This window comes from Lontra canadensis, unplaced genomic scaffold, assembly GCF_010015895.1.
Source record: "Lontra canadensis isolate GAN:19392208 unplaced genomic scaffold, GSC_riverotter_1.0 scaffold65, whole genome shotgun sequence".
Lineage (NCBI taxonomy): Eukaryota > Metazoa > Chordata > Mammalia > Carnivora > Mustelidae > Lontra > Lontra canadensis.
Window position 1 is genome coordinate 7,377,128 of NW_022631059.1, and position 26,139 is coordinate 7,403,266.

A 26,139-nucleotide genomic window follows, 5' to 3' on the forward strand; every position below is an offset into this window, starting at 1 on the left:
CAGATCACCAGAATCCAGAGAACATGGGGGTAAAGAATGCTCATTTATTTTAAAATGTTTTACAGAGGGACTCCAAACAAAACAAAGGCTTTTAAAAAAGGAAGGAAGGGGGTAGGAGGAAGATGGTGTGAGAGCAAAACTGTAACCCTGAAAAGAAGACTAAAGGGTCCTTGGAGGTTATTTCTTAACCTAGTAGGTAAAAGTCATTCAAAGCACTGATTTAACTAATTGGTGACATCATAAAAAATAATTTCTAGTAGTTAACCAGAACCGTAATATTAACAATGGAGGAATACGGTATCAACGGATAACAAATAATGAAGAGCCATTTTATTATCAGTACCGACTGTCATACAATTGAAACACTCAGAAGGAAAAATCACAAGAATCCACAAAAGAACAGATTTAGAGAAGTGCAGGGGACACGGTATCTACAATAGAAAATCATTCTGTGGCATTGACTCCTTTCTGTCCAGCTGTAAAAGAGGGAACAAAAAGTCGATATCTACAGAGCATGTTTCAATCACGCTAAGATTTCTTTGTTTTTTTTTAAAGAAAAAGACAAATATTGCATTGCAGTTTCCCAATGACCACCCAGTTCGCCAGGACTCCCAGCCTCTTCCCTTCATGGCTCCCCTCGCCGCCATCCTGTGGCCTCCCGGTGGATCTGCAGCGGCCAACTCATCACAGGTGTGTCACACAACGATTCTCCATGCTCCGCAGCATCCATCAGTGCTCGGATCGGTAGGCAGGGAAAGTCTCTGTCCGATGAAGCTTCAGAGGGCTGGAGACATCTTTTCCAAAAAGAATTTAAAACCGGCGGTTATCTTTCAAGAAAGCACTTGAAACAGGTTTCTACAGCACAGACATAAGTAACATGCAACACGGGATCACAGTGAGATGCAGATGGGAGTCAGGAGAGACAATGCCATTGACATGTCATTTGCACAGGGTCTTCGCCCCGAACTACGATCCGAACACTCGCCGCTACTTTCCTCCTTAATTTTTTCTCTTCATCAGCTCCCACGTGCAGGATATTGAAGGGGAAGGAGAAGGAATCATGGGACTGTGACAACTTTGGTCTAGCACGCTCTCCGGAAACCCGACTAGAAAGAAGGCAACATTGTATTCATACTTAGGAAATTTTGTTGCAAGGACTCCCTAAAGCCCACACAGGCCTTATTATTTCCAGCTTAGGCTCCAAGCCAAGACAACTGAAGACATGGGGAAGGCAACACGGAGGGCCGGAGGGCCGGTGTTAGCAGCCTGCGGGAGATAAGGCAGGGGCCGGGCATACTTCGTTTATAAAGGGCCAGATACTAGATATTTTTAAATTTTGCAGACCATTCTGTCTCACTGCAACTCAAGTCCGCTGCCCACCCCGTGAGAGCAACCACAGGGGATGCAGGACGAAGGGGCATGGACGCTCCAGCAAAACTTGCTCCAGCAAAACTGCACTGGGCCCCCAGGCCCTGGCTGGTCCATCCCGGTGGACAGGGCGCTGGATTTTATACAAGGGGTTTTACTGCCACCTGCTGGCCGGGGGTTGCCACAAGCCCGGGAATCCGCGAGGGCGGCTCTGGGAGTTCTCAGAAGGGGGCAGAGCAAAACCAGCGCAACTCAACACAGCACTTTTCTCTCTTTCCTTTTTAAAAAAGATTTTTTTTTTTAAAGTAAGTAAGTAAGTTAGGGGTGTGTGTGTGTGTGTGTGTGTGTGTGTGTTTATTGATTGATTGACTGATCTGACACACAGAGAGAGCCCAAGGAGGGGGCAGCAGCAGCCAGAAGGAGAGGGGAAAGCAGGCTCCCCACGGAGCAGGGAAAGCAACCCGGGACTCCACCCAGGAGCCCGGGGATCATGACCTGAACCAAAGGCAGACACTTCCCCGACTGAGCCAGCCAGGGACCCCGAGGGCAGCATGTCTGGTAACCACACGTGTGGGTCAAACCCAAGTATTGCAGCGATAGGGCTGTGCCACGGGAACAAGTTCAAGACAATGATGTTTTTAAACCAGGAACCAAGCAAAAAGCTTCATGGGGGCATATGGCTTAGTTTAACCTCTATTACCTTCTCACAAACAGCCCTGAGCTCCATGAGACCTGTCAAGACCCTTTCTGACATAAGAAATCATGGATTTGGATATTTGCAAGCCTCAACACGGAGCCACAGGGAAATTCTAGACCTAGTCAGACAGTCACTGGTGTGCAAGAGCAGAGATTATTAGCAGAGAAGCGTGAATAGTAAGATGTCCAAAATCACAAGAAATCATTTCTTCCAACCTCCTCACCAGTCTGAACACAGATCCTATACTGTTTCCACTACACACACGCGCACACACGCTGTAACACTGAGAAACTGTATTAATGAATTTGAATGCTACAGGGGGTGCCTGGCGGGCTCAGTCAGTAGAACATCTGACTCTTGATCCCGGGCTCATGGGTTCGAGCCCCATGTTGGCTGCAGGGTTGACTTAATGAATTTGGAGGCTACAGGTAAATATCCCATACACCTTTATTACAGTTGGATAAAAATTCCCATACGAAATACACTGTGTACAAACATTATTGATGCAAAACCCAAGTCTTCAGTCAAGAACAAAGCCCTTTCTGAACCTTCATCCGTTGCCTCTTAGATTGTAAAAGTTTGTGAGAAAAGGGAATGACTGTATTCACTTGGGGTCACATCAGAAGGGAAGCACCGGCAACCTTGATCATCACGCTGGCCAAGGGAATGTTTCTGGCTTGGTGTCAGTGCTATTATTAGCTTAAAGCCAGGAAATGGATTGAATGACCTGTCCCACATTTTTTTGCAGCTCACCAAGGGACCAGCCTGTAGACCCCATCTGGGCCCAGACCTCTTCTCTGGCCTGCACAGGTCATAAAATGTTTAGAACTGATGGTTAATCATTAAATAACTCCAAACTTCCATAAAGGTGCGATCTCCCTGTTCTCTTGTTCTGTCTCCTGCCCCAGGGCCCCTTGGATCCACCAGGCACCCACCACACCGACCCATGCCCTGTTTCACTGTTTGCACGTCCTCCCCGATCCTGACAGATGTGAGAGTCTGAGACTTTCATTTATCTGTCACCCTTTCACGTTTGCTCCCGTCTTAACCTCTTCTCTCTCCACCGATGCACACACCATGTATGTGACTGCGTTAGAATTAATATGAAAAGCCAGCGTGGACGTCTCTGAAGTAGCCACTTGCTTCTGGGAATCTACCATCGTTAAAATGAATATGCAAATTGCATGAGCAGGAACCAGTCCTCTGGAGGGGTTGTTTTCCTTCTATGACATGTGCCTTTGAAACAGCCATGATGGCGGAATTTCTTCTCATAGGTAACAATATATGCCAAAGAAAGAAAGGAGTTTTAACACCAGTCCCTCACCCACTAGCTCTGTGATCTTGAGCAAGAACTTGACCTCCAAGGGTTTCAGGTTCTGCCTTCATGGAAATGGAGAACACAGTCCTGCTCTCTCCGACTCAAAGTGTTGCCAGGAGAACCAGATACGGCAACATAAGGGATGCAGGGGAGATGGTGCCACAAACCTGTGGTACCAGTCTTTGATTTCCTAAAATTATCTGAAGTCAAATCTGATAAATGATGCCTATTTGCTTCTTGTTTTTAAACAAAGGACACTGTCTTCCAAGGCAATTCCAATAGAAGGATTCTGGAAATATTAAGCAATGGAGAACCTTTGGAGCAAGAGAAAGATTCCTAAGAGGATAACTTTGAGAAGGAAGTGACAGAGTTTAAGAAAGGCCCCCAGTGAGGCTGGATACACCTGCTGGCTCCTTCCTCCCCTGAGCAGGTCTTTAAGAAAGGCTATCTTCAGAAAAGATACTCATTCAGTATGTCTTGTGTGCCTTGTAAGGAACAAGTCTAGTACTTTTCTAATGGTGTGTCCATGTTTACTTAGATTAAAACAAGGAGAGAAAAGGTTTCATATGCAAATAAATTTGCAGAGCTCTAGTTTAAACAAGATAAAACAGATTCTTTATGGCAGGACATCTCGAAACCTTGAAAACAGTGATTGGCATTCTCAATCTCCAAAAGGAGAATTTAACTTAACTTGGAGCATTTCCCCCAAAATCACTGGACCACACTACTGTTTTGGGAAAGGGCCATATCTACTGGAATTAGTACTCCACGGAACACACTTGGGAACCCACCGCTCTGGGGTTATTTTATGTGATGCACTCCTGAAAGAATCCCTTGAATACAGTGTCCAACTTGATAAATGCTTCTCTTTCCTGAGTCTCTTCTAGGATTCATGATAAACCCTTTTCACATGTTGATTTTGTAGGTGCTCAACCCTAGAAGCATTTCAATATGAAAACTGGAAATGGGGCAGGAGAGGCAGTGATGGTGGATTAAATATGTCTTCGTATACCAGGCTGTGTCAAAGCCAGCACCTCTTCCCACCACCACCAGAAATAATAAATCCCAAACCTGGGTGCCTGGGTGGCTCAGTGGATTAAGCCTCTGCCTTTGGCTCAGGTCATGATCTCAGGGTCCTGGGATCGAGCCCTACATTGGGCTCTCTACTCAGCCGGGAGCCTGCATCCCCCTCTCTCTTTGCCTGTCTCTCTGCCTACTTGCGATCTCTGTCTCTGTCAAATTAATAAATAAAATCTTAAAAAAAAAATAAAAAAATAAAAAAAATTCCAAAACCAACCAGCAGGTGGCTCTGTAGGACTAAATTTGGAGAGGAAATTACCTGTTCTTCAACCAGATGGACTAGTGCCTCTATAAGGGTCTATGGGCTTTCCAAGGTTAGCTTCCAGACCTGTCATCTAAAAAAGTCCTCCTGAAATAGCCCCAGGTGAACGAGCTGGCCAGAGGAACCATAACTCAAAAACATCATCAAAACAAGATATCATGTGCAGTGTAACCTCAGTGTATGGCACACACAGGCCAAGATGTCACTCATTTTCTTCCAGTTTCAGCTTTATTCAGGGAGTGGGGGGAAGGGAAGGAGGAGGAGAGATAGCATAGACACATCAGCAGATGAACTTATCCTATTTGCATGGAACTGACCACCTCTGATAAGATTTTAGGTAGTCTGAGAACTTTTTTTTTTCCTTAAGGTAACAAATTACTGGTAAATTGAGTCCCACATGACACAGACCACATAGTGGCCCTGTATCTCAATGAATACTGGTGACTCAAAAGTGATCCACAAGATAACACAAATGCAGACAGATCTAGGCAGAACACACAGTGAAGAAATCTCTCCGTTAACACTGGTACAAAATAAATACCAAAATAAAACACATTCACCGACACAGGTAACGAAATTCAAGCACAAGCAAATAATCGGATGGAATGACTGGTTCCCAAACAGAAAGCAAATCCTAGTAATAATTCTGAGACCATTATCATGCCATTTTCAGGCACACAGATATTCTAAGATATTAGGGCGTTCTCCAAGTATTATCAGTGTGCCGAACAGGGAAACTCTAAGAAATCAAATGCAAATTCATGTTCAATGAAGATCTTAATATTTGACAAAGAGCAACCAAGGGAAGCTTTAACCATCATCTTCAAAACCTAGGACACAATCATCTTCAAAACCCTATAGATTATCAATACAAAGCTTGAGAGTCCAAGAGCTCTGTGGAAAATCTATGGTATTCATTCTCATGATGATGGCCATTAATCTCACTAGAACCTAGGAAATCACTATCCTCAGATTACTTTTCTGGGACTGCTATGACTGTGATCGCTTGAAAAATCTATACCAAGAAACTCGACCTGATTTTACGGTAATCTCATTACTTTTGAGTGATGGGCTGTAGGGATAATTCAAAATAAAAACAGTAAAGGGAATAAACCCACATTTAATTTTGATGAGTTGTTTGATGGGTGACATGCTAGTTTCGATAAAAAGAAATAATGAGAACTTCTCCAAGGATGCAAATTTCTTTCTTTACTGTGATGTCGTGTACAGCTCTGCTGTACTTTTAGAGACACAGGTATTCCTACTATTATTTTGGAATCAGTGGATTGCTAGTCTTTGATGACCATCCTGGACCTGTGAGCTGTGCATGTCCTTCCACACATAATATGGGCTTTAATGCGTGCTGGTAAATTTGCAAATTTTGTTGTTTTTCTTGGGAAAAAAAAAAAGTATCTGTATGCTGGAAATAGAGCTGTTTCCTTTCCAGTAACCACAGGGTAGATGTCAGAAGAGTCCTACATACCCTGGGAGCATACAGTGTAATAGTATCCACGGCATCTTCTTTAAACCTAAACAGATGTTTTTTGAAACCCCAAAAGAGTTTGTAGAGTATTAGTACACACTGGGGTCCTGATAAGACCCTTGGGCTTCATGATTTCTGATAAATGTCTCCTCATTTTGGTGAAGGATAGTTATTAGATTAGGGAGAGGAAGGTGAGTGTGCCCTTTACATGGCATCTTCTACGTCCTAAGGATTCTTAAGCTCTGGGATATTCACTAATAAATTCTAAAAGTGCTGCATATCCTAGGTGTTCAGGTTACCCCACTCTTCGGTGCTTTTTTGCAAACATGCTGTTCTAGGGAAATCCCACCATGCATCACCTTTGATGCAAACCGACTTCGCAAATTACCACTCAGTATGTCAGGAATTAAGGTCACTTATCAATTTCTTCCCTAGGAAGCCTACATCACTTTGGTTCTCAACTTTGTTTTGCAAGCCTGACACGCACAATCTAGAAAGACCTACTTTCTTTGTAAAGATCGTCTCGGTAAGTGTAGAAAGTCAAGTTACAAAGCAATTCAATAGCTTTGTGTGAATTCATGTTATGCGTACTTCCTTTAAACTTTTGATAATTACTATTTATCTTATTGTATATCAGAAAACATAGCCAGGTGCTCTAAGAGTATAAAGGCAGTGGCATACAAATTTCTTTACAAAAATGAATCTATTTAAGGAGAGGAGACTGCATAAAATTTGAATCATAGTATAGGAGGTACGCCTATGAGAAAAATGCTGATAATGTAATTCAAATATTGCAAAACTTTCCGAACTACTGGGGAACAAATGATCACCCACCCTGTGCTCCCCTCCCTGCTAAGGGGCAGAGCTTAGAGTCACAAAGGCTAGACTATAAGGACCCTCAGTGCACATTCACTCAACAAAGACTCAGGGCATGGCCACTCCATCAAGGCACTGGGGGATGAAATCAGGAGGACAAAAGAGACCCATTCTCCTCGGCTTTACTGCTTCCTGGAAGAGGAGGCCACTGGCCACACAAAATGAGATGACGTGCGCCCTGGAAGAAGGACTCTAGCGCGGGCGGCCAGCACCCTCGTCTTGTGACCACACATAGTCAAGATCCCGGGCCAGCTGTGGGGGAGTCTGGGATGGTTACCTTGCAGTCAGAAGGTAAGCCCCGGAGATGACAAAGGGGGACCCAGGATGGGGGGAAAGAAAGAATGGGAAAAGCCCTCTGGGGGGAGAAATGGCCACCAGGAGGGTCTGAAAAGGCTGAGTGACGACTAGGGACCAGGCGGAGGTCTTGATGGCGGAGGCCTCGGTCTCCTGTGGCCCTTCACTTGCTCTCAGACTCATTCATTCGGCAGATTTCTTTCTGCACACGAACCAGGTGCTGTCCTCCGCACACCTAAGTCCTGGCATCTTGCAAAGTTCTCCAGCAGGGGTCCCCCGCAGACGCCTGTTTATTTTTTTTATAAGTTACCCATGGACAAGCTATTCTTACACACTATAAACCATAAGAGCAGCACTTGAAAAAATAAGAAAATGTTTAAGTTTTTTCCCTCAGTATTCCTGCTGTCCCCACCATGGGCTCTTCTGCATCCCCTTTCTGAGGCCACTTTTCTGGAAAGCAGGCCTCCTAGGGTTTGCTTAGGGTTCCTGCAGAACCAGAACCCGGGACCCCGCCCGGTGATTCCCTTTCCAACAGCACAGGTTCCTAAGCGTGGGCGTTCCCGAGAATCCCCTTGATGAACACACAGATGGCTGGGCCCCCACCCCAGAGCTCCTGATCCTGGAACTTTCAGGATCCCGGAAGGGGCCTGTGCATTTGCCTTCTAGCATGTTCCCAAAAGATGCGGATGCCGTTGGTGCCAAGGGCACTAGCCTGTTTTCTCGCAGCGCGGACCCCTGCCCCTCCCGCCCACACCCTCCGCAGGTGTCTGCTCAAGGTGGTTTGCTCAGCCACTTCTTAAGATCGAGAAACTCTATGGAGTGGAGGGCCCAGGGATCTGCACTGTCAACAATTTTCCCAGGTCACGGTGATCGAAGGAGGACGCGCCCTGGGGTGTGGCCTCCACGCCCCGCCCCGCCCACTTACCTTGCAGGCGGCAGAGCTGCCCCGCGCTGTGCTGCCGCGTGATGTGCTGCCAGTAGGCGCTGCGGGGCAAGGGCACCATGGTGCTCAGGGAGGCGGCCCGCTCGCTCATCTTCATCTGGAGCTGCATCGAAGGGAAGAAAGGAACAGGTCAGCGACCCCGGGGGCTGGAAAAGGCTTGGTAGAGAAACCGGAGCGCTGGGAGCAGAACCTCGGAGCCGCTGGGGGCCCATCGGTGGGCATCTCCCCCCGGGGGGCTCAGCTACTTGCTTTTGCTCACTTGGCGGCATCCATTCCTCCCCTGCTGGCAACAGCTTGTCCACTGTCCTCCGGAGAACCTCCCTCCCACCGGTTCAGCTCCGTCAATCTAGCTACAGAGGCGGACCTCACCACTGATTCTAGGCATGGTTTGGTGACCTAAGCCAGGCCAGTTCCCATAATCCCTGGGAACATGTATCAGTACTATTGTGGAAGAAAGAACCCACAGAGTGCACAGAGGTAAGCCAAGGGTTTTTGTCTGTTCGGTCCATTGCGCTCTCTCCCCCAGGTCGAGAACATTTATTTCCTGGCGTGTGGCAGGTGCACAGCAGATGCACACTGCGTTGAATGAATGCGCTTCCTTGTGGGGTTGCTGGGGCCGGGGAGATGGGAGGAGCCTGCCTTGGAACAATGAAGGGAGAGCATTCCAGCCAATGGACTGACTCAGAGGAAGACAGCCAAGAAAAGGGGGCGACCTTGGATCCCACCTAAACCTGGAAACTAGCCCCGGACTTCTCAATTATATGAGCCAATTTTCTCTTTTCAGTCCAAGCTGATTTGAATTGGGTGTTCTGTCACAAGATCAGAACAAAACACCGTCTGCTCTTCCAAGCGCCCGATCCTGGGTCCAGATACAGAGGGAGGAAAGGGGACGCTGGGGCTGTTGTCTCTGGGTCCTGGGGAGTTGTCAGTGGCCGGTCTGAAACATTGGCGGAACTGACCCTACAAGGGAAGTTTCAGAGAGAAGATGGCCTCGAGGATGGACAGGAGTTGAACAGAAAGATAGGCACATGGGGACAATACAGCCGGAAGAGCCAAGTGTCTCATCTCCACCCGCTCTGAATGCCATCATAGTTCAGTTTTATCACGCGTTAACAGAAGTGACTGTCTGCAATGTTTGATTTCCCGAAGTTGTTCGAATATCAAATAACCCACCTCAGTCTTACAAATGTGCCCAGAATTACACAGATCTGCACAAGCTTACGCAGTGAGACATAGTCTGCAAGGCTCTAGAACCGGTGGCAGGTTGCGTCTCTGCCCCTGAGGACCTGGTTAATTGCACTGAGACCCTAGGACATACTTGGCCATGGAAAACCGGAGGAAGGTAGATTCACATCAATGAAAAATGAAACATGTATGTATTGTATTATTAGGGAAACAGTGAGTTGCAGACCATTGTATCTAGTGGAATGCCGCTTTAATTGCTCATATGAGAAGCAGTGACATTAAATGCCTGACCACTTGGGCTGTTTTAGAGTTCAGTACCTGCTCAGCACGTATCTAGCACAAACTAGATACAGGAAAAAATGAAGGATATATAATTATTATTATGAATTACAAGGCCCATTTAAATATTTTTTACTTTTGGGGCACCTGGGTGGCTCAGTGGGTTAAAACCTCTGCCTTCGGCTCGGGCCATGATTCCAGGGTCCTGGGATCGAGCCCCGCATCGGGCTCTCTGCTCAGCTGGGAGCCTGCTTCCTCCTCTCTCTCTCTCTGCCTACTTGTGATCTGTATCTGTCAAATAATAAATAAAATCTTTTAAAAAATATTTTTTACTTTTTATTTTTTTAAAAGATTTTATTTATTTATTTGACAGAGATCACAAGTAGGCAGAGAGGCAGGCAGAGAGAGAGGGGGAAGCAGGCTCCCCGCCGAGCAGAGAACCTGATGCGGGGCTCCATCCCAGGACCCTGAGACCATGACCTGAGCTGAAGGCAGAGGCTTCACCCCCTGAGCCATCCAGGCGCCCCTCATTTAAATTTTTTTTTTAAAGAAAACTCTCCATTCTCCACACCTCATCTATATGGTAGATCTAGGCCTAATACCCATCCATTCATTCAGTGTAGCCAAAATAATAGGAGGCTTCATACCCTTAGTGACCAAAACTCATTCTCGGTGATGAGATTGAACTTGGAACAAAGATTAGAACCAAGTATTCCAAAGATAATTTAATTTCCATGTGTTGCGTTTACATACAATGGATTGAATTCCCAGTCCTATCGCAATAGGACAATTACCAAAAAGTGTCCCCTGGAAGAATCAGATAGCACTAGGTTTCATGGGGACATTTTTCTCCCTAGACATGTCCTATCAAATCAAAAGGGCAAAGAGCTGAGAACAAAGCTAACAGAAAAGTTCTGTGGTTGTTTCTCTATTTCTGTGCAAGTGAATGTCTCAAAGCTTCAGGGCAAAAAATGAAAACAAAGAAGCCGAAATCTATTTACTAGTGACTTCTGGTGACGTTAAACCTCCTTTACACAGAACACAGAAATAAACAAACAAACAAATAAATAAAGAGAACCGGATTTCCAAAGTACTGGTTATTGGATTTTCCTCATAAAAACAGATTCTATTTAACATAATAAAAAAAAATCTAACCTAAAGAAAACAATCGGGAAATAGCCATCCCGTCAAATTATTCACTACAGTACCATGAATATATTTCCGCAGACCAGCATGATTTGACTGTATTTTTAGAAAGCTTATTTAGGAACAAGAATGCAATGACACCAACATCATGTTTCACGGAGAACATGACACAGCCTGGCTATTTCTTCCTCAACCCTTTGGAAGATTACCATAGTTTATGGAAAAAAGGGGACATTTTACTTGTCTCCAGAGAAAAATAATGAAACAAAATCTTATTTAGCAATGCAATTCTTCAAGGGTGAGAGGTCCTCTGGTGAGATATCTGTCAGGGAAGTTTCCACGTCATTCTTTTTTTTTTTTTTTCAATAAAGATTTTTATTTATTTATTTGACAGAGAGAGAGAGAGATCACAAGTAGGCAGAGAGGCAGGCAGAGAGAGAGAGGGGGAAGCAGGCTCCCCGCTGAGAAGAGAGCCCGATGCGGGGCTCGATCCCAGGACCCCGAGATCACGACTCGAGCCAAAGGCAGAGGCCCAACCCACTGAGCCACGCAGGCACCCCCCACGTCATTCTTTATTGCTGCAAGGCACCCCGAGCCTTACTCTCAGCCTCCAGGGCTGGGGACCTGAATGGACACTCATTGGCGCTGCCGGTGGAGAGAGAAAGCAACGTGTTCAGAGGATTTAAAATTAGGTCATCTCAAGTACACAGAAAGAAAGGCTGCACTCTTCCTCCTTTTTCCTTTTTAACCTTCCATGCTCGTACATAGTTGGCTTTCTTTTTCTGTTTATAAAAATCATAGTTATTTCACATGAAGAAGTAAGAAGTAAAGATGACCCCAAACCATAAAAATCTGAAGTACAGCGATCTCTGCTGTAACGGGACACAGACCTTCCCATCTGCAATTCTTTTGGGAAAATCAGTTTATGGGACGACCCCTCAAGATGTTTGCTGCTCTCTAATCAAAGGCATGGCTCCACGGAGAGACAGCTCGAAGGCTGGAGGGTTTGCAAGGCTTGTTGCAAACACACACACACACACACACACACACACACACACACGGAAACATGTTTGGTTAGAAACGCTGTCTTCCGTAGTCCAGACTATGCAGATGGAGCCCAGGCTCTTCCCAAAGGGTGTGCACCCATGACTGCGTAGCCACGTGAACAAAGCCTGGTCCAGAGCTCCACAAGGTGGCCAAGCCCCTCTCTGGGTAGAGCCTATGGTCCCTCTGTTCACTTCTTTCTTCCTTCCTTTCTTTCTTTTTTTTTTTTTTTCAAGATTTTTATTCATTTATTTGAGAGAGAGAGAATGAGGGGGGGAGCATGACAAGGGGAGGGTGAGAGGGAGAAGCAGACTCCCTGCTGAGCGCAGAGCCTGATGCAGGACTCGATCCCGGGACTCCAGGATCATGACCTGAGCCAAAGGCAGTCGCTTAAACAACTGAGCCACCCAGGTGCCCTCTGCTCTGCTCATTTCTTATCTCCTTAAACTGTAGCTCGAAGACGCTCTGTCTGTGCCGTAGTTTACTGAGGGCTTTCCCTCTCCTGCTAAAGGCTGTAATTCTACTCCTGCTATGCTTGGCTTCCCTTGCCCAGGAAGGGAACCAATGCACTTTCTTGCACCAATGCACTTTGATATTAGAATGAATCATTCTCCAATTTATCAAATGCATCTGAACTCAGTGTGAACACAGAAAGGTTGTTTTAAGTAGAACTGTCTACCACATCTGCCTGGCTTGTTCCCACCTTTCCATTAAACAGGTATCCTTGAACTCTCTATATATTTTTAAAAGAAGATCTAAATCATTGTTTTTGCATCTTGCGACTACTAGAAAAGTTGAATACAATCATGGAACACCAAACTACGGGATTAGCCAGCCCAGTCTCCTGTACTAACAAGTCAAAAAATTAGCACCCGAGTTCACACAGCATGGTGGTAGCTGGCACTTGTTCCCAGGACCTGAACTCCATCTCTCAGAACCTACTGACAGGCACCTACTTGCTCTCCACCTTGAATTTATTGAAGTTCAAGGTTAAATTCCAATCGCCTCCTAAAACCATGGCTGCCAAATGGGGAACAGCCTTCACAGGTGCTCATGAACGTTCTAAGTTGGATTTTTCCAGAGATTGGCCACCTGAGCAAATAAATGGAAAGTATATTTATTCAGATTATCGCCAAATACTTGTTGATTTTGAGGCATAGTCTGTAACCTCCAAGAGCTTTTGTCTAAGATAATCCAAGAAGGACGAAGCAGGGGTGCCTAGGTGGCTCAGTGGGTTAAGGCTCTGCCTTCGGCTCGGGTCGTGATCTCAGGGTCCTGGGATCGGGTCCCACATCGGGCTACCTGCTCGGCGGGGAGCCTGCTTCCCGCCCCCACACTGCCTGTCTCTCTGCCTGCTTGTGATCTCTCTCTGTCAAATAAATGAATGAAATCTTTAAAAAAAGAAAGAAAGAAAGAAAGAGAAAGAAAGAAAGAAAGAGAAAAGAAAAGAAAAGAAAAGAAAAGAAAAGAAAAGAAAAGAAAAGAAAAGAAAAAGCAGAGGACATCTGGGGGCCCTGGGACGACAGGAAAAGGGCATCAAAATCTGAGCGGCGGGAGTGACAAGAGGACACGGGAATCAGAGAGGAATTGCTAGGGGAGTTACCAGGCACATAGCCGAATCCTTAGCTGCTTCCCCCGGGTCACAGGGGTTCCAGGAGCTTCACATCTTAGTTCTTCTCCCAGATCACCTCCAGCACGCAGGAGGCTGCAGGATGTCTGACATCACACTAGGCGTCCTTCGTTGCTCCTTCTAAATGTTAGACTCTTAAGGTACCTGGATGTGTGTGAACTCGCAGCTCTGGGGACGATATGCCCAGGGAGCCATGACGGTGGTTGGCGTTAAGTCAAGGCTTGGAGACGCCAAAGCCAACATGGAGGCCCAGGATCGTTGGAAAGATCAGTGACTAAAACCCAGAATTTTAGAACCAGAAAGGAATTTTGGTATTTGTTTTGCTCACTGATGTGTTCTCAGCTCTCAGAACGGTGGCTGGTCGGCACACTCTTGCCAAGTGAAAGACTGAATCCAATCCAGGATGCGGGACAGCGGGCTGGAACCAGCTTGCGGAAGCCAAGTATTACATTTTCGGAGAGTCTGTGAGCTGGTTGTTAAATGCAGCCATCAATAAAAATTAAATCATGCAAACTTACAGTTACATAAATTATATATATAAAATACACACAATTGTGTACATGATACTCAAGTCACAACAGATGTATTACTCAAAACTCATTGCTTCCTGTTATTATTTTACTATTGTCCATGCGCTGAGATTATTTGAGTCGGTCACATCTACTTGGCAGAGCTGATGTAAAAGAGCCATCTCTCTAGATCACTTCCCAACTCTGCGTTTGCACACAGGCGCTTTTCTTCAGAGGGCCATTTCTTAAACATTTGTGAGCACATGAGTAAATCCAACCCATAGTGTAAAAGAAGGGCCTGCGAGCCAAACATGGAGTACCAGACAGGCTGTGTGTGGTCTGTGTGCACCCCATCCCCCCACTGCTCACCTGGCGGACACCTACCTTCCCTTCAGGAGTCAGATCAGGAACCCCTCAACATTTTCCTGACATCTCGTCTCTGTTAATGACATCTAGTGCTCCTACCAGGTATCTCTAGTTCCATTTAAAAAAAAAAAAAATTTTAAAGATTTATTAGAGAGAGAGAGCGAGAGAGAGTGAGAGCACACAAGCATGGGGGAAGGAAGAGGCAGAGGGACCAGCAGACTCCCCATGGAGCAGGGAGCCCCATTAAGGGCTCCATCCCAGCAGTCTGAGATCATGACCTGACCTGAACCAACCAAGCCACCCAGGCACCCCTCGTGTTCCATTCTTACTCCCATCATTTCATTGTTTTGCTGACAGCAGCTGGACACCCCCCTCTCCACGGCAGACCACAAACTCCTGGAAAGTGGTGAGTATATATGTTCTCTCCATATCCCCAGTGCCTCACTAGGGCCTCCAAAAGCCTCACAAATACAGAATGGACGGAGGAATAAATGAATGGATGAATGAACCCCACTTTTGCCCAGGCAGTAGGGGATACTTTTTAGAAATCAATCCTCATCAACTCAGCCAATGAGAAGCACCGTTAGCCCAAGGCTGAATTCCTGCAGAAGCTCTAAGTCCAGGTTAAGTTAACGTGGCTTTCACTGGCTGGGGGGGCGTGGTCACGAGACTCTGCTTCCTCCTACTTTGCTACTCAAGTGATGAGCGGCAGCAAGGCCTACGTGCAGACGTGCAATCGGCCAGGACGGTCCAGCAGCTGGGGAGTTCACCTCCACGCACTTACTCATTCTGTTAGCAGTGTTAGCTCAAGATCCCACCGGGGGACAAAGACGGGCTTCGTGAAAATCAAACAAATGCCTTCTTGTACTTGAGCACTTGAACCTTCTCCCTAAATAGCAGGGATGTACCCAGGTCTCTTCCTAACCCAGGCTAAGTGAGTTCTGCCGCTGCCCTGTGGCCAGAAATACTCAACCAATCACTGGTTGTAACTGATAGGGTTTCGAAGGCACAAAAACATTATGCTGCTGGGAAGAGAGACCGACCACGGAGTCAGAGACGGTGTTCCAGTTTACAGTGTGCGCCACAAGAACCGTGGCATGGGGGACACACCCTCGTCTTGTCTGAGCCTCCACGTGCCTTTTCTCATAGAACTTCTCTTTTCATGAGACAAAGAAAGGAAACACATAAAAAGTCATCAGACTGCGGTACAAAAGAATGAGGCCCTGCTACCTGCTACCCCACGGATGAACCTGAACACGTGATACCAGGTGAACGAAGCCATTTGCAAAAGACCATTATTTGTCTGAGTCCACTTATAGGAAATGTCCAGCACCGGCAAATCCAGAGAGAAAGGGAAGGCAAACGAGCGGTTGCCTATGGCTGGGCGGGTGATGGCTACGGGAGACAAGTTTCTTTTGGGGGCGATGAACATATTCTGGCATCGATGGTGGTGACAGAAACAAGTCTGTGAATATACCAAGACCATTAAACTGTACAGGTTAAGGGGTGTATGGCATGGTATGCGGACGGTATCTCAGCAAGCTGTCCTGAGAAAAGTAAGATCAGATAGTGTGTGCCATACAGACTATTAAAAAATTCATGGTATAATAAACTAGTGGCTGGCGACTTCCAGTCAATCAGTCCCAGGGGAACGGACATGTAAACTTGAGTGACACCTGGCCCACGCGTGGTCGCCCACCACTATCATCATCAACAACACCGACGGGTCCTTTTAAAGACCTCCCATGGCTCACAGCGAGGGAAATGCTGCTCGCCCAGGCCCTTCTCTCCTCATGATGGGCAAAACATAGCAAGCCTCTTGGGAGAGGAGAAAGTTCTAATGATTGCTATTTAGAGCTTCTCAGTGAGAAACACAAACAACAAACAAAAAACTGTCCTCCACACCACCAACCACTTTCTTGGTTTCTGCATTCTTCCTTGGGTCTGGCTGACACTTGTGGCTTAGACCCTTCTTTTATGAAGGGAGACCCAGAGTACAGAGCAGTGGTGACTCTTGGCCGGAACACGCCACCATATCGTCCTTCTCAGGACTCCAGCTGTTTTACAGCAGAGCCCTGTGTTTGTCGAAATCGAACAGCATGCAGGATGAGGCTTTCTGCTGCGGCGGTGGCTCATGAGTACCGTGTGCTGTGTGTGTGTGACATCAGCCTGGACCCATCCAGACACAGGCTCGCATCACCACAATGGCAGGTCAGCCCTTCTAGAACTCACTCCAACCTCCTCAGGCTCTTAAACTTGCGCCAGGAGGCTCCTTACAGTAACGAGAGCCTGGGGTTTGCCAAGGGCAACTTGGCGCATGCAAATCAGATTGGAAGTTTCCGTCCACTCCGCCTGCCTCCTGCAGGGATGGGACCAGGACACAGTGTGACAGTGGGATTCAGCCGTGAGTCAGGGCCGCCTCTCAGCCAGGATGTCTGCTCAACCCGACAGACTTCCAGAGCTCAGGCAGTTCTGACAGTATCCACAGTTTTAAGTATATATAAACCAACTTATTTTCTGCAGATATTTTAAGCACAAAGTGTGGGCAAAGTTGAGTCACAGGGACAATTCAAGAGAGAAATAGTAAAACTGTGTTCTGAAAAAAGTCAGCATCTCAGTGTCTCCCAATTTCCACTCACCAGTCAGCTTTGCTAACAGCACCCTCCCGGTTCACTGACGTTCTCCATTGGGCGTCCTGAACGATGCCTTCATTTTCTGCCTACTTATTCTCCAATGAAAAGAACATTTGAAAACACGCCTTACGTTTGCTCTCCAGACCATGGGTCAACGGTTCTCCAACTTCAGCAAGCAAAATAATCACCTGGATGGTCCCATCCTCCAGGATTTGCATTTCTACCAAGTCTCCAGATGGTTCTGATCTCACGGGTCCAGGGACCATACTTTGAGAATCACTGCCCTGTGTCCTTAGGACCAATCATGATGGAGAAAAAAAAAGTTCTCCACTGTGGTTAAGAGCCCAAATTTGGCCAAAAATCGGGATAAAGTCTGGAGCTGCCACTAATAATTGCAGGACTCTAGGCTAGTTATTTAACCTCCTTTTATTCCTTATATCACCTCATCAGTAAAAAAGAGAAAAAAAAATAGCTTCTACTTCACAGCTAATTTTAAGAACATCCACGGCTTATTGTGGGGTTCCATCAATTTAGCAATATTGTAATTAAGCCCAATATCAATCAAAATACTGTCTTTAGCAAGAGTTTCTAAAAAGGGTCTTATTAGGAGCATTCACGTCTTTTTAAACCTGAATATTTGATACTGGACTCTTCCTGGGTCACGACAGGAGCTTTAAAAAAATATTCAGACAACAACAACAAAAAAGCCACCCAATTAAATCCCAAAAAACATAAATATGTTTAGAGAATATATTTAATTACCTGGTCCCAGTTAGTACTCAAGGCATTCAATGAATGAGGATGAACACAGCTCTTAGTGTGGGCACATGGATAACCGTAGGAAAAGGAGAAAATCCAAAAGTCCCCCTAAAACCAAAGTCTCCCTCTCCCCCACCTGGGGGAGCTTACAATCTCCAAGGCATCTCTGCCTATACATCTGGTAGCATTTTGCTCAGCACCCAAAAGGGGGTGGGAGGGAGGTCCACATTTTGTTTATGGCCCATTTCTTTAAAAGTTGTAATAAATTGTGTTCTTTCTTCCCTAGTAGTGATATGTTATGTTCAGGGAACACACAAAAGAATATAAGGTAGATTTGAAATTAGCCCTATACACATCACCTAGGAAAAACAAAAGCAAAGAAAAAAGAGAACTTTTAACATATTAATAATTACCTTCCATTCTTTTTTTTTAACTGTGCATGTGTAATGTTTATTTTTTTAAATATTTTATTTATTTATTTAAGAGAGAGAGAGAGAGAGAGAGAGAGAGAGAGATCACAGGCAGGTAAAGAGAGAGGGGAAAGCAGGCTCCCTGCTGAGCAGAAAGCCTGATGCGGTACTCGATCCCAGGACCCTGGGATCATGACCTGAGCCGAAGGCAGAGGCTTTAACCCACTGAGCCACCCAGGTGCCCCTGTAAAGTGTATTAAACACAAACTGCACGAGTGTGGATATGCTGTTGTGCCATCCTCTTTTTTACATTTAATATATTGTGTACAGACCTTAACATTCCTAAACACTACTATCTTCTGTATGACCATGTTAATGTCTGTGCCATAGCCCATCCTTTGTCTGTGCCTTACTTTGTTTGCTCGTTTCCTTTATTATTTCTTATTTACCAGATGTGATCGTGGAATTAAATTCTGACCCAATCTCCTTCTTAACATTTTTTTTTTTTTCTGCTAACCAGAGTTGTTATTCCGGGACCCACTCTATCAACAACTATTCCAATAGTCAGTTTTTAAATGAATTTTAAAATTTAATGTTAATTTACATGTCAATTGGATTTTAGAGTGACTCAAAAATTACCTTTAAATGCTACATCAGAAAAGTAGATGACTTGATAATTTTGTTTTTATTCTTAAAGCTGTCTTACCTTCACATTACTGTGGCATCTGTACAACAGACTAATCTGTAGCCATTAGAAAGAAAAAGGCAGATCGCTGTTAAAGAGATGTTGAAACCACCCTAAAAATAAGGAGCCACAATTACTTATCTGTCCATGCTCACAGGGAGGGTTCATCACCGGGGTGGGTTTGGGTATCATCCATCCACACTATGATGGTTCTCAAATGCACACCTGGAGCTCCCCTCTGTCCCCTAAACCTTGGACTTCTGTGTGCATCATCCCATGTCTGCCTACTTGCTTCGCAGGCCTCTCTTGTTTAGCATGTCCATTCCTGAATTACCATTTCTCACTGTCGACTTCCTCCAGTCTCTTCCCCTTCCAGGTAAACGGTTCTTCCATTCTACCTATTGCTCTGCTTAAAGCAGAGAAAGCCCTGTGAGGCTACCTTGTTAACTCTCTAGCCTACAGGACTGCTTACCCACCAGCAAATCTGGTTTTTCCAGTCTTCAGAATGTGTTGAGAACGCCCCACCTTTCACCATGTCCAGCCTGCCATCTTGGTCCATGTCACGGCACTCACCTAGATCCCAAGATGGCTGAAAGAGCTCCCGAATGTTCTTCCTGTTGATTACTCTTATCTCACCTACCTGAGGTCTTTTCCAAATTTTAAAAGTGAAGTCAGCATATCTCCCCTTCCTCGAAACCCTCAAATGACTTTCCAACCCACTCCAAGAAAAATCCAAGTCTTTATCACAGCTACAAGGTCATATAGTGCCTGGCTTCTCGTTACTTCTAGACCACACCCCCACTTCCTCCACCTCCCCACTTTATCTGCTACGAAATCACAGCCTTCTTGACTTTGAACATGCAAAGCATAAAATGGCCTCAGTACTCTAGCAGAGAGCTGAGGGTAGTTAAGGGTGAGCCGTGAAAATTTCTTAAGGCCCCCTCTGGGTGGAACAATGGGCGCTCAGAAATTTTGAAGGCTCACTCTGTACTTCCCCCAGCCCTCTACCAGCGCATCACCCCATCAGAGCAATAAACCTTCATCACTCTCTCCTGCTTTACGCTGTAATGTTCTTCAGAGCAAACGCCAAGTCTTGATAGATCGATTTATATGTCTACTGTTGATCGTCTCCTCCCCCGCAACAATGCAGCAAATTCTTTGGAGACAAGGAGTGTTTCTTGTTCTCTGCTATACCCCTGCTTCCTACCACAGGACCTGCCACAAGGTAGATACTCGTATTTGTAGAATGAATGAATGTATTAATAAGCGGCTTTGCATTTTACATCATGCACAGATCCAATTCTTAATCCAAAAGTCTCTTTTTGATACTAAATGCATCTCAAAATAAATCACAGATTCCTCCCTCGATGGCACCACATCCATTCACCAGTTTAAAGAACTTGGTAGCTCTGAATCGGGCACTGACGGTTATGTGTAAGCACAGCATCCCTCCAAGACCAGGCTTGGACAGAGCAGACATCTCTCTTCTTCCCACACTGCAGCTTTACAGACCTTCCCACCCCCCAAGCCTCTACCCCTTTGGGTCTTCTCAAATGAGACTTACGAGAAGACGAAATCCAGGAGAAGTTAAAAGGAGACGAGAAAAGAGTTCTCAAAGAACTAAAACATAATTTCAGATCTCTAGCCAGAGAGAAGCACTTCAAATATCTCATGAATAGTAAATATGTTTTGAACTGAATCTTAAAATGTTAGGTTTATTCTTACAAAATCCAGACCAAATGTCTCCCTTAAAAGAGAACAGTGGCTTTAGACAATACTTAAAAAAAGAAAAAAGACATAAAGATCAAGCATGTGTTTGTGGAGCATGCAATCTGTTTCCCGAGTCTGACAAATACCTATTTCTGAAGTTTATCAAACACACCGTAAAGTACCAGCAGATCTATCTTGTATGGTTCGGTGCTGAGAGTCATTTATTGAGATAACTACATTTGCTGCATTTTGTGGGGTTCTTTCTGCTTGATGAAGCAGATTCATTTAATCAATACAAACTGCTTAAAATGTTAATTGCTACGCTAAGCGGCCATAACCAATCCCTCCTGAACAGAGATGCAAATGTTGAAAAAGTTCCGTCATCATTGCGGGGCAACCACGTGGTGCATGAGAAGATGGAATTCATTCTCACGGCAGTGTACAGAGGTATGCAGAGAGGCTACTGTGCCTGCCTTTCCTCTACCTGTTGGACAGGTATCCTCCCCTTTGTGTGGGAGGAGGAAAAGGATTTAAAGAGGATTTTAAGAGGATTTCTTAAAAGGGTCTAGTGTTCTTCAGTGAGAGAACATCACATGATCTTGATTTCCCAAATCCTTAAACGCAGACCACTGATACAACATATGTAAAGAGTGGTTAGTGTCCAATAATTAGACAACGAGGGAACTCTGAGTATAACGACACTCCATTCCCAGCAGAGGACTGTGTTCTCTGATTGGCATATATCTTCCCGAGAATCTTTATAGGTATATAGGACATCAAGGCATGCAGTCCCCTGCTGTGCTGTCTTTAGCACTTGTCCCATTTCTTCCAGGGACCAAGGAGCCAGAGCCCGAGTCAATTTAGAGCAGTGGTTCTCAAAGTGTGGTGCCCGGACCAGCAACACCAGCCTTACTTAAGAACTTACTAGACATTCAAATTCCAATTCTCCACTAGAGACCTGTGAAACACTGGTGCTTGAGCCCAGTGACCTGGGGCTCACTAAGCCTTCCAGGTGACCCTGATGCACTCTTCAGAAGGTGCAGAAGCACTGTCCCAAGTCTCACCTCCCCACTCTCTCGCCCTTTCCCCCAGTGCCCAGCCCACAAACACCTACTGGGGCTCTAGAAGTCTGTTTTCCATCTATGCAAAGTCCCCAAATTTTATCCTCCCTGCCAGTTCCGATCAAATCCACATCCTGGGTGGGGCGCCTGGGTGGCTCAGTGGGTTAAAGCCTCTGCCTTCGGCTCAGGTCGTGATCCCAGGGTCCTGGGATCGAGCCCCACATCGAGCCCCGCTTCGGGCTCTCTGCTCAGCAGGGAGCCTGCTTCCTCCTCTCTCTCTGCCTGCCTCTCTGCCTACTTGTGATCTCTGTCTGTCAAATAAATAAATAAAATCTTAAACAAAAAAAGAAAGAAACTCAGTTAAAGTTAACATATATAAGTAAGAGCACATATACGGAGATGTATGATGTAGAATTGTTTATTAGTGACCCCCCAAAATCTGATATTCCCATAGGTAGGCTAATAAGTGAGTGTCACATCAAGACCCTCCCTGAAATACCAAGCAATCCATTAAAAAGAATGAATCAGACCAATGCCGGCCACCTGTCTGTCAAGGGCCAGAGAGCAGGCAGCTTTGCAGGCTGTACGGCCATCATCGAGCCAATGAATCAACTCTTTTGCTTCAGTATGAAAGCAGACATAACAAGATCTCACTGAACGAGCATAGCTGTGTTCCAATAAAACTTTCCCTACAAAAACAGGCATAAGCTAGATTTGACTCATGGGTCAGAGCTGGCTAACCCTTGAGTCAGACTTATGATAAATGTCTTTTAAGTGCTGAATTTCCATTAGGTATTTCCTATTAAATGAGAACAGAATTACAATTTTATAATATAAACAACGACTTCCAAACGCCCATGTTACATATATATCTATGTGTGTGTCTGTAGATAGGGACTTTCGTATGGGATGACACGGGTACAGAGAAACACAGGAAAGCAGAATACAAACTCCTGAACAAGATTTAGGAGTTGCGAAGGAGGGGAAAGGAGGGAATGGTGTGTGTACACAAATAAATTACAAAGACAGAAAATACCGTCGCACCAATCATCATCTCTACGATCCTATCTCTGTAGTTAGTGAAGTGTCACATACATGTGTTTCTGTAAAAATAAACAGGATTCAAAAACCAACCCCATCTCTTAAGAGAGCTGTGAAAATTAAATGAAATACAGCATTCAGACCCTCCGCGCAGAGCCAGATGGAGCGACTCATTCCAACTTTAGTCATCCCGCTATTAGGCTAAGCCCCGTAACTTGGGTTGCTGCTTACGTACTCCCTGACGGTCCTTCCTCTCCCCTGACCCCGTTCAGTGAGTTCTGTACTGAATGTTCTTCAGTTCTTTCACTCACTGCGCCCATTTATATGCTCTGGGCATCACTTTTAAGTCATGCAGTAATGCCAGGGGCTGGAAACTTGAAAATGAATGAGACACAATTCCTCCGCTCCCCAGGATTTTAGAGTAAATGGCCGGAGAGCTAAAGGCCAGCTTTGGTCAAGTGGCCTGCCATCTGCCTCCACAATGGCCCTCCCTCCTCTACAAAAAGCAAAGAGACTCCTGGAAGTAGAGCTCTCCTTCATGTGGGTGGGGGGAGGGGAGAAGATTCCTCGTACGCACGTGTGTCACATGCCTGGTACCTGGCATGACTTCCGGCACACAGGAGGTGTGCGGTAAGTTGGGGCTCAATGACCGAATCACTAAGTGAGTAAGTAACATCCCGCCCCCCTTTGCCATGTTATCCTTTCTTACTGTAAGTCAACGCTAATAACAGCTCAAGGTTGATTTGTATTGGGTAAGTTCCCAACACTATGTCAAGAAATCACTTGCCTTATCCCACCTGGCCGGGTAGGTATTAATAAAAACCCCCTTTACAGAGCAAGAAGCAAACACTAAGGGTGGTGAAGTCACCTGCCGAAGACACTGGGACAGCATGTAGGACTGGTCTCTTTATTACTCTGGATACAAAGCTCATACCACCATCCATGTGTTCTACAAAGCACTGAGGTGGTTACAAAGGCCTTAAAGAATGGGCTCAAATCTGGGGCGCCTGGGTGGCTGGCTCAGTGGGTTAAAGCCTCTGCCTTCGGCTCAGGTCAATCCCAGGGTCCCGGGATCGAGCCCTGTATCGGGCTCTCTGCTCAGCGGGGACCTGCTTTCTCCTCTCTCTGCCTGCCTCTCTGCCTACTTGTGATCACTGTATGTCTTAATAAATTAAAAATCTTAAAAAAAAAAAAAAAAAGAATGGGCTCAAATCCTGTTCTGAATGATAAAAGACACCTGAATTTTACTTCCAAAGCTCAGAGAAATGGCAAGTGGCCAGAAGTCTAGGCTGCTAGGAGAGGGTTATGCCCCTGCCAACTTGGGCAACAGAAGCTACCAATGATTCTGCCAGGCCCTCAGACCCCCACGGTCCCAGGGGCCTTCTCTCAAGTGGAAATTAGCATCTGCCAAACATGTGGTCCTTCCTTGGCTTCCTAACGAAACCCATTCTCACGGCAGTCTGATCCTGATTCTGGCTCTGACAGATGTTTGGCTTAAACCACCCAAAGCGCTGTCTTGACTTCCTCTAACCCCTCTCCCTCGTTCTGACATCTGCAGGAAAAGTGATGGGGGTTCCCATCACCGAAATGCTACCAAGCTATCCCACAGTATTACTGACGTGTCAAAGCAGGACAGCCCGGCAGAGGCTTCCCCGTGGAATGTCACAAAGAGAAGGAGAGACAGACAGAGAAAAGAAAAAGTGAGGAGGAGAGCAAGCCCACTTTCCTGTTAAGGAAAAGTGCAGCAGAGACACTACTGCGTGAACGGGACTCGTTAAAACAATGCCTCCATTGTCACCCACAGCTTTGGGAAAGCAGACTGTTAGTGAAACCAGCCGTTTGGGGCCAAATTTCCAAGGGAAGCATTTTGCTGAACACCAGATGCACTCAAACGGTTATTTTCATGGGGAATGAAAGTGATTTGCATCAATTTATTCAGAGCCATCTGAGTTCTCAGCCACATGCATAAAACAAAATCATTGCTCCCTTTGCTTCTGGTAACTTTTTATGCCTCTTTACTAAGGAAATCCTCTGCCCATCCATGCACTGAAATTGATACCCTCGGGGACTATTTTCTACAACCTCTTCAAGCAGACCTGCTTGAAACCTAGGCCTTTGCATGGCATGAAGAGGGAACTGGATTTGGTATTTGGGCTTCATTTTTCTTTTTCTCTATCCTCATAAAATGGCCCACTTGGCCCGGATTTTGTTCATTCGACAAACATGTAGTAAGTCCTGTGCCAGGCCCTGAGCGTATTACAGACACAGGGAGCCTAGCCTCTACCCTCTGGAGGCTTCCAGCTTCTAGAAGACAGCCAGTTACTCGGTTAGATTTTGAAGCTAATGCCTGGGGCAAAAATCCCATAGGGTCCGACTGAACTCAGCGGCTCCCCTCACCAGAAGCAGATGCTTTTGTGACATGATGCGGTGCACATGCTGGAACTGAGACCAGGGAGCAAAGGGGTGGTTTGTGTTTTCTGTCTTATGCTTACTCTGGGCACAAGTCTACTGAGTGGAGAGGTGGCCCGGTGGCCTGGGTGGGCCATGCAGATATGGTATACTTTGTTCAGTTGCACTCCAGAGTGGGTATCACCACTCTGGGCATATTTACAGGGTCCTTCGGAGTGCCAGCCCCTGCTGGAGCCCCACAGCTAAGGCAGGGGCCTGACCTCACAATCTGACGCTCGCACCAACACCACAGAAGATCTTAAGGAAACAACGAACAACAGCATTCAGCCCCATCAGCCAAATTCCTGGTGTTGCCTTGGACATCGCCATTGCTACAGTGTGAGTCTCTTTCTCCCGGCTCATCCATGCCAGTTTCTGTGAGCAAAAAGGGAATCATTATGGTAGCTCACACCTGACTCTTCCTATGCTCCTCCGAAGTGCCTTACATGTACTAACCCATGTGAATCACACCACATTGTGAGGCATACACACTATTATTATCACCCCCAGATGACACATCAAGTCAACAAGGCAAAGGGAGGCCAAGCTGCATACAGCGGAAGTGACATTCGATCCCAAACACAGTGACCCATCAATTTCTGGCCCAGCTTTCACGCAGAACCTGCCGATCGTTAGAACAGGGTTCTCAACCTCCCGCTGCTGACATCTGGGATCAGGTTACTCTTTGTTGTGGGGGACCGTTTTGCGTATTATAGGATGTTCAGAGCATCCCTGGCCTCTGAACCTGAACCCTGTGTTAACAACCAAAATGATTCCAGATCCTGCCAAATGTCTCCTGGGAGGCAAAACTGCTAGCCACCGAGAATCACCGGTTTAGGGTGACTATACATTTCAGTTTTCCTGGCTACGTCCTGTTTACATCTGTTATGCAGGCATTACTCTTCATCAGGG

General features: G+C 45.9%; 1 protein-coding gene across 1 annotated transcript in view; it reads right to left on the minus strand.

The window, feature by feature from the left end:
* Positions 1-300: 300 nt before the first annotated feature.
* DOK5 (docking protein 5) overlaps positions 301-26,139 on the minus strand; it is a 151,068-nt gene continuing 125,229 nt past the window's right edge. The window contains exons 7-8 of the mRNA XM_032878935.1: positions 8,304-8,424; positions 301-794 (exon numbers count right to left, since the gene is read on the minus strand). Coding sequence (XP_032734826.1) covers positions 730-794; positions 8,304-8,424 — 186 coding nt within the window. The 3' untranslated portion in view covers positions 301-729. The remainder of the gene's footprint in view (positions 795-8,303; positions 8,425-26,139) is intronic.